This window comes from Pinus tabuliformis, chromosome 3_1 (genome assembly GCF_031772625.1).
Source record: "Pinus tabuliformis cultivar Carrire ecotype Pingquan chromosome 3_1, CPIR1, whole genome shotgun sequence".
In the NCBI taxonomy this organism is placed as follows: Eukaryota; Viridiplantae; Streptophyta; class Pinopsida; order Pinales; family Pinaceae; genus Pinus; species Pinus tabuliformis.
This window is the reverse complement of record NC_142301.1, coordinates 181,345,313-181,354,106: the sequence shown is the minus strand read 5'-3', so window position 1 is coordinate 181,354,106 and position 8,794 is coordinate 181,345,313. Positions and strand designations below refer to the sequence as shown.

Genomic DNA, 8,794 nt, shown 5'->3' with positions numbered 1-8,794 from the left:
ACAGTCTGCCACACATTATGTTAATAATAGTTTATTGTTTTCAAACCACAAACAAGTGATAACAGAAGTGCGCGGATTTGCGATGGCTCCTTGGTACACCTTTATTGGGGAGGCTGAAGATTAGGAAGTGTTCCATTCAGAATTAGAATTTCCCTTGAATACAAGTTACAGTCAAGAGGTCTGCGGAATCACGAAATTGCAACTTCTTGAAGTTGAAGGCAACTTTAAAAGCATATTGACTTCGGTGTTGTCACCAAAACTCATATGGCTTCATTGAAATGTGTTGATCTACTCATCACTGCCTTCTTGGATTCCATTGTGCGATTTAAGAGTTTTATAAGTGTTCAGTTGGGAATTGAAAAGATTGTGGCAATCTCAATTTGAGGTACGTACATATAGATGCAGCAATTTGCAGAGCAATAATTCTCCTATCTTTTCAATTTCTTATATAATCGAAATGTACTTAACATTGCAGGCACCTCTCCACTTATGGGAATTAAATATTGAAGCTCCATTTTCCGAGTTTCCAAAGTCATTAAGGTCGTTGAAGCACCTAGAAAAGATTGTACTGAATTGTCCGCGATTGTTGACATACGCAGATGTAGCAATGCTATCAGAAGAATTTTGTTATTTGAGCTCCTTGAGATATCTAACCCTCATAGGGTGCCCGAAATTGCAGCTTCTTCCAATTTTATTTGGGAATCTAAAAAAGCTCGAATACTTCCATCTGTCCAAGTGCAGTAGTTTCGAAATGCTTCCTAATTCTTTTAGTAATCTAACAAATCCTCAACACATCAATCTGACAGACTGTGGAAGTTTGAAAATGCTCCCAAATTCCTTTAGGAATTTGGTAAATCTCCAACATGCCAATATTTCTAAGTGCAGCAATTTGGAGATGATTCCAAATTCCTTTGGGAATCTAACAACTCTCCAACATATCAATCTCACACTGTGCGTAAGTTTGAAGATGCTTCCAGATTTGTTTCAAAATCTGAGAAATCTCCAAACCATGAATCTGACATTGTGCAAAATTTTGAAGATGCTTCCAAGTTCCTTCGAAAATTTAAAAAATATTCAATACATCAATCTTTCTAGGTGTAAATGTCTGGAAATGCTTCCAAGATTTCAGGGAAATCTATTGCAACTTAGACATCTACATTTGAGTGATTGTTTGAATTTTGCTCTTTCCACACTTGGAGATATCACCACTCTTGAATGTTTAGATCTATCAGGTTGCCTCCAAATGGAGTTATTGCCTTCCCAGGTTGGAAGTCAACCGTCTTTGAAAAAGTTAAATTTTTTTCGTACAAACATCAAAGATTTACCTAGTACTATTGTGTGCCTGAGCAATTTGGAACTTCTGATGTTAGGTAGCCCTTTTTTTTGGGAGCGTTGCCATCTTTGTTCGAACTGACTAAGTGTTTATTACAAACATTGCAATTTTTCAACAAAATGTCAAGAATGTTACTGTAGTAAAGGTGTTTTCACATCCACTACTTCAGAAGCAGGAGGTGGGTGCTGATTTTCTTCTCCTTCTGCTGTGATGGTTATACCTGCTTCTTCGTCAGAAGATATTTTGATCTGGGTAGCATCGTCTTGGCTTTTGCCCCACAGAAAAAGGTAGAGACCAATGAATATAAGAATCACACCCATCAAACTGTTCTAGTGTAGGAAAATCAAGCATTTCAGTTAATTAATTTTGTAAATTTTAATTTTGTAAATTTGTAGGCAAAATGAGAGAAGAAATAATAAATTTAATGAAAATTGTTAGGGTAGTTCTGGTAAACTTGATTTAGTCGAGTTATAAGTAGTTTTCTGGCTCCAACCTGTGGTTTGGCCCATGATATTCCTGTGGAATATAACCTATTGAAAAGCCAAAAGCCTCCATGTTAATTTCTTTCACTTATGGAGTCTTTCTGTTTTTAAACAGGGTATATTCCACATGAATACCATAGACAAAATTATGGGTTCTCATGAACCCCAAAATAGCTGTTGACTTTACCTAATCAAATTTACTTGAACCACTGTAGTAGAAATTGAAGACTTAAGAATATACTATATTCCATATGAATACCATGGACAAAACCATAGATTCTCATTAGCCCAAGAACAACTAATAACTTTATCCGATCAAGTTTAATTTTACCTGAACCACTCTAACACAAATTGAATATTGGAGTATATAAAAAACCACCGAATTGAATATTTGAGAATATAACAAACCACCCACCTTCCCAGACGCAACGTGTCTCCCAGAACTATAGATGATAAAATTACTGAGCACACGGTAGACACTAGGTTGAATACTGTAACGAATACTGGCCCTCGTTTCTGCAAACACCATAACTGTAATGGAAATGCCATTGCATTGAATATGATTCCCTGCCAAATTGAATTAATCTTCCACAAATCAGCTTAACCACCTAGCAAAAATTTAAGTTATTCATGGTTGGGAAAATTGAGGAAGAACATCATTCATGTATGTAGACTTACTGCAGTGAACACAGTCAAAATATTAGCCCTATCTAGTATCCATGATGTTGGAATGATGCCCATGTCAAGAATGGCTATTAGGAGAGCAGTTTGGATGGAGCCTAGAATGGCAGTAATTGATGTAAGGGATAGTTTGGCTGGAAACTTCTTCAATGTCTCAACCTGCACATGAAATTATAATCATACATTTGATTGGGTGGGGAGCTTTGAAACTTCTAAATACAAAAAAGGGTTATAATTGGGTATCAATTTAATATGCAAGGTGGTAGCGAGACCTGCAATATCATGGTAGTGGATAACATTATCAATGCTGAGATAAGGTAAATACACCCTCTAATCTGGTTGCCTGAATCTCCCTCGTGTAGAATGGTTTCCACTAGGTGTACTGTATTAGTGTTGGAAACTGATGTTGATTTTCCCCACAGAGGCCAGAGTTGGGCTAGAGTAGGACCTTGAAGGAAACTCATAGCTATTGCTCCACCCACACAAATTACAGTTCCCAGAATTTTGGCTCTGTTGCGAATACACATAACATCTACTTTCTCCATCCTACATATTTGACACTCACATTAGATTTTGGTCACAATAAATCTAAATGGTATAATTAAATCCAAATGAATGCATCATATAGGTGAGCAATTATAAGCTCAAAATAATTTTTGACCATTAGTAACCTAAATCAAAATAAATTGTTCAGAGTTTCATTTCATTAACCTAAATGAAAGAATCTCCTCCAAATTTCAACTATGTGAACAGTTACTTCTAGTTTAAACAGTTATAAGATAAACAATAGAAAATCTTTTCGCTTTTTAATAACTTCAACTACATGTAACTTCAATCATTAACATTCACTACCAAAATACAAACAATTTATATTTCATTAATCACACATTCAAATGATTAACCACACATTCAAAGTGAGTGTTGAGTTCTTGATTAACCACACATTCATGTAAACGATTCATATTTGATTAACCACACATTCAAAGCACATTCATGCATCCACACATTCAAATGATTAATAACACATTCAAAGTGAGTGTTGAGTACCTGATTATCCACACATTCATGCAAACGATTCATATCTAATTAACCACACATTCAAAGCACATTCATGCAAACGATTCATATTTGATTAACCACACATTCAAAGAACATTCATGCTAATTAGCCACACATTCAAAGCACATTCATGCAAATGATTCATCACTCAATGCAGAGTTAAGGTTTATAGCCACTCACTTATGGATCAAAAGCATGATGAATTAGTAAACTCTTAGCTGTTGGATGTAAAAAACAGGATTCAAGTCTATTCTACATGTTAATGGGTATTTCTATCAATCCAATACATAGATGAAGTTTATAAACACCACTAATGGATAAAAATCAGTTACACATGCCAAGGGGAATCAAGTGCCATATATTTCAACTCAAAATCTCTGATCAACAAACTTTGTATTTCAGAGCTTTTCAACTGCAACTAGGAAAAGCTGCTATAGTAGAAAATATTTCCCCTCTTTATATTTGGTGACTCACTACAGCATAAAGAGCAAACTCCATTGGTGTTGCAGGGCTTCAAATCTGGGGAAAAGAGTTAGACAAATGAGCAAATTATTTGGAAAACAGATCTATGGATCCCATGCTTTCATCCATAATGATTTAATTTCTGCATCACTGAATTTGTAATGAAAGAAACTCAAGCCCATTTGATCTGCAAGTCATTCATTGTGCTCTCAAACGATTTGCAGTCGCGAGAGAAGAGGAAGAGGAAAAAACAGAGTGGTTGAAGGATTTAGGGGATCCTAACACTGATCTGATGGATTGGGCGAGGGAAGAGGCAATGGCTGCCTTCACCTGCCCTCTTTTGGGGATGTTCCTCCTCGAATCAGTAGCAATAGTTGTAGGCATCTTGGTATTTATGTTTTGGACTGAATTCAATGGATTAAGCGATTAAGGAAGATAACAGGCAGTGAATACTTGAAATATTGAATGAACGGAGTGCAGAAGCAAGGGAGAGAGGGTTTAGAGAAATGAGATGATAACGAGTATTTAAGCCTTTTTTAGAGTTTACCCTACTCTGCTAACTAGCACACCCTTCACATGCTAGGCTACATTACAAATAAGTCAGAGTGTAGAGGATAAATTGAGGAAGTAGTCTGCAAGCCCTTGGTGACTGTTTTTAGCTCTGATTATTCCGTTCATGAAATAAACTAGCATATATTTAGATTTATTAACACTGAGAATATTATTCAATGACATTGAATATTGACCTCATTTTATTTAATAATCATGGACATCTTTCCCAGGCTTGTTATAGAGAAGCTACCTTTTTTGTGTACAATGTTAAAGAAAATGCAAATTACTTTGCAAAAACACTCAAATTGCATGAATTTTAAATTCATAAAAGACCAAACCTTTTTTATGTACAATGTTAAAGAAAATGCAGATTACGTTGCAAAAACACTCAAATTGCATGAATTTTAATTCACAAAATACCAAAACCTCTGTTATTTTAGTAGTAAGTTCAATCCAAGTAAAACCTAGATTTATTACCAATCCAACCTGGGCTATAATTAGCACAAACTCATCTGAGGGTTTAGGGAATCTGAAGTTGATGTCACACTTGGGTTTGAATGGCTTGTAATAATGTCTATATATTCAATGCACCTTTATGTACAATCTAGATTCCATACATCATTACATAGGCACATTCCTATAAAAGATTTCATATCTCATTTCCCCTCCAAACTTTAGACCGCGCCTTGTTTCTCTCCCTTGTAACTTCATTTCCATTCATTCCAATTTCATTTTAACACAACTCACATGCAAAATATTACAAATAAATTTCCACACTTAATTTACATATTGCAAATCCTAACAAAATATACATTTTTCACGTTATGACAACCACAATGTTCTTCATAATATTATATTTCTTCTCTAACCTTTTCCGTTACAATTTACTACTTGTATTTTCCAACTGAAACTTGAAAAAAGATGTTTCAAGATGAAATACTATTTTGATAGTTTATGTCTTTACAACCAATTCATTATCAATGGGTTTTAACATATTAAAAAGAAAAAAATCAATTTATTTTAATGAATATAATACATGTTTTAAATATATCTTGATATTAATTAAAATTTTCATTTAAATAATGATTTCTTAAATAACCCTATCCAAATCGATATGGATACCCAGTTTTTGTTCACCTGTATTCATTTGTTTACCTTCACCTTCAACTACGCAATATTTATCCAGATAAAAAGGTGTTTAAACAACTTTAATGGCTATTTATGACTATTTTTATTCCATTTTATAGCCACTTTAACCCCCGAATAGGGTTTTAGGCATGGCTTCCTCAATTGAAACTCATTATCATCAACCTGTTCACCTAGATTCATTTGTTTACCTTCACCTTCAACTAGGCAATCTTTATCCAGATACAAAGGTGTTTAAACAACTTCAATGGCTATTTATGACGATTTTTATTCCATTTTATAGCCACTTTAACCCCCGAATAGGGTTTTAGGCATGACTTCCTCAATTGAAACTCATTATCATCGACCCTTGCTTTCAAAAATGCCCATTCACATTTCAATATTCCTACATAGTGTATGCCTTACGGCGTTTCCTTTGCAACATTAGGTGCAAATGCTAGTTAAACATATGTTCAACGCACCTGTCAACGTATCATCGATCTCCATTTCCTTGGGATATGTTTCATATTTGTCTAAACAAAATCTGATAATATTAATCAAACCAAACTAACTCTTTATAATTCCTCGATTCCGTGCAGTACGTTAGGCTAATGGATACACAAAAACAGATGCAGTCATGTATGGGCATTGCTCGCAATCTGCGGAGGAAACATCACCACATTGAGTTCTGATTGTGTTGGAGTCCGAGGGCATCTGACAGACAGCATATAATCGCTTGGTGATTCCCCTACCATTGCATACCTTAGTCATTTTCATTAATCAAGATGTCTATTGGAATTGTCAAAAAAACTGACGGGTACAATAATTGTATGTGTGCAATCCATGTGCGTTTTGACAGGGATCCGTATGCATTCATTCATCCAATTATTATCTTTATAATCCATCCTTTCTCTTTTTCTCTCCATCGATCCATCGATTTCAGGAGTTTCACTGGCAGCCAATGGAGTAGATATTCAAGACTGAGTCCATGTACTCTTGCGAAGGCATTAACAAAGGGCGATGCAAAGAGAGGCCGCCCCTTTCTCAATACTGCAGATCAAGAAAACTCAATGGGAGCCGTTGGCTCTATTATTTGATTTGGGAGACGTGATCTAATTCAAGTTGTAAACACATTATTGATTTGCTAATTTGGTATGACTTATTATACACTAGATCAGGTGGCAATGAACGTACCTATTTTTTTCCAATTTTCTGAAGCCATTTCTTACATTAGATGATAATTTCTTACCTATGCTACAATTTTCTTCCTTGAAAACTTTGATCATTCTCTGCATATGGTTATTCCAACTTTATTTTATTCTATTATAGTTTATCCTAATTGCTTCCTCGTTTTATCTCACTTTTACACTTGAAGGAACCCTGTAACATCACTGCTTTCAAAAGATTCTTATGGTTATTTAGATTGCCTGCACGCACACCAATGGAAAAGTTAAATTGCATTCAATATGTATAAAAATTGTGCCACAAAGATTTCTGATACAAGGTCATTCATACCCTTCACATCTTATGGACCACTCATAGGGATTTGCACTTTAAGTAAATTCATAACATGTAAATTAAGGCCAGAAGAAATATATATTCACTAATACTCGTATTTTAAAGAATTTTTTTTAATTTAATATCAATTGAATTGACAAAAATGTTTGACATTCTACAGTTTTAACAATGATTCTGCATGCGGAATAAACTCAAAGAGTCATTAAACTTTATTGCCCAGGGATACGAGTTACCTCCAGCCATCGGTGATGTATTGATGCAGGCCACAGTCCACGAGCTTCTCCTTCAGCACTCCAACTTTTGTCCAAGCAAAAGAACACAAACTTCTGAAGGCACTTCCGAGCTCTGCTATCTCAGCTAGATGGTATAGAACTGAAGGGGGTTGAGATCTGAGCTTGGGGACGAAACAGATGAACATATAGCTAAGCTTCCATCAAGCTTCTAAATGCTATGTGTTAGAAAAACCACAAATCAAGGTAGAGATGAGATCAAAGTAATGGACCACTTTAGTAGCTCCCAATTATAAATTTAGTAATTGCAGTTGATTTTCTTAACTTAAGGAAACTACTGCAGTTGGTTTCCATAAGTTAAGAAAAGCTGCAACTCCATAAATCAAGGTAGCTTTTGTGTAAAATTAATGGAGCTTAACATTCTCCCACTTGGTCCATACTTCCAAACTTAATGTCTCAACTTAAAAACCATTGATAATCTGTATTAAGTAATAGATACATGAATCATGGCGATAAGTCCTCTAATGACGAGTATTACCTTCCATGTATTACTATGCATTTATTCTTATTATAATTTATGTGGCAACAATTTCTTAATGAATAAACCTTATGTTTATTCTTGGTCCTTCTTAAATGAATTTTCTCAAATCAACTTAAGGTGCACATAAATATGAGAAAAAACATCACAATAATTAAGAATTTCATTATCATTGTCCATACAATGAAAAACTGCATAATGGAACCAAGTCCCATATTCAATACATGACCCTTGAATTTAAACGGTGGCATGCCCTTAGTCAAAGGATCAACGATCATTAACTCAGTGCTGACGTGCTCAATGACCACTTTACTTTCTTTAACACATTCCCTTATAGCTAAATACCTAATGTCGATGTGTTTATCTCGACTCCCACTTTTTTTTTTTTTTTTAGCCATAAAACCAGCAGCTGAATTATCACAATATATTCTCAATGGCTTAGAGATAGAATCCATAATTCTAAGCCCATAAATGAAATTCTTAAGTCATACACCATGTAAACCAGCCTCAAAACAGGATATACATAAGCATGTAGTCTTTGGTCCCTTGAAGGTACCTCATTACTTTCTTTTGCAGCTCTCCAGTGGTCTAAACCTGGATCACTTTGACATCGTCCCAACATTCCCAATGGGAGCTACACTTGGTGAACAATCCTTCATCCGAAATCTCTCTAAAATTTTATTAATATAGGTTTCCTGTGACAGACCCAAGATGCCTCAAAATCTGTCTCTATGGATCTTAATGCCAATGACATAAGATGCCTCACCCATATCCTTCATATCAAAACTTTTAGAGAGGAATTGTCTCACCTCAT

At 35.0% G+C, this 8,794-nt stretch overlaps 1 protein-coding gene across 1 annotated transcript; it reads right to left on the bottom strand.

Annotated features, from left to right (window-relative positions):
- Nucleotides 1-1,464: 1,464 nt before the first annotated feature.
- On the bottom strand, nt 1,465-3,041 carry LOC149186386 (auxin-induced protein 5NG4-like). The gene is made up of 4 exons (XM_089409322.1): nt 2,988-3,041; nt 2,494-2,655; nt 2,231-2,382; nt 1,465-1,600 (listed from the first exon to the last, which is right to left on the bottom strand). Exons 1-4 carry the CDS (start codon nt 3,039-3,041, stop codon nt 1,465-1,467), a joined length of 504 nt encoding a protein of 167 aa, XP_089265448.1.
- Between the last annotated feature and the right edge of the window lie 5,753 nt (nt 3,042-8,794).

Excerpts from the sequence above, each read along its gene's own strand:
- LOC149186386 (XM_089409322.1), bottom strand. The coding sequence starts at position 3,041 with ATGGAGAAAGTAGATGTTATGTGTATTCGCAACAGAGCCAAAATTCTG. Across the intron at positions 2,656-2,987 it reads GAGCCAAAATTCTGGGAACT|GTTGAGACATTGAAGAAGTT; the intron begins GTAATTTGTGTG and ends TTTCATGTGCAG. Across the intron at positions 1,601-2,230 it reads GACACGTTGCGTCTGGGAAG|CCAAGACGATGCTACCCAGA; the intron begins GTGGGTGGTTTG and ends GTGGGGCAAAAG.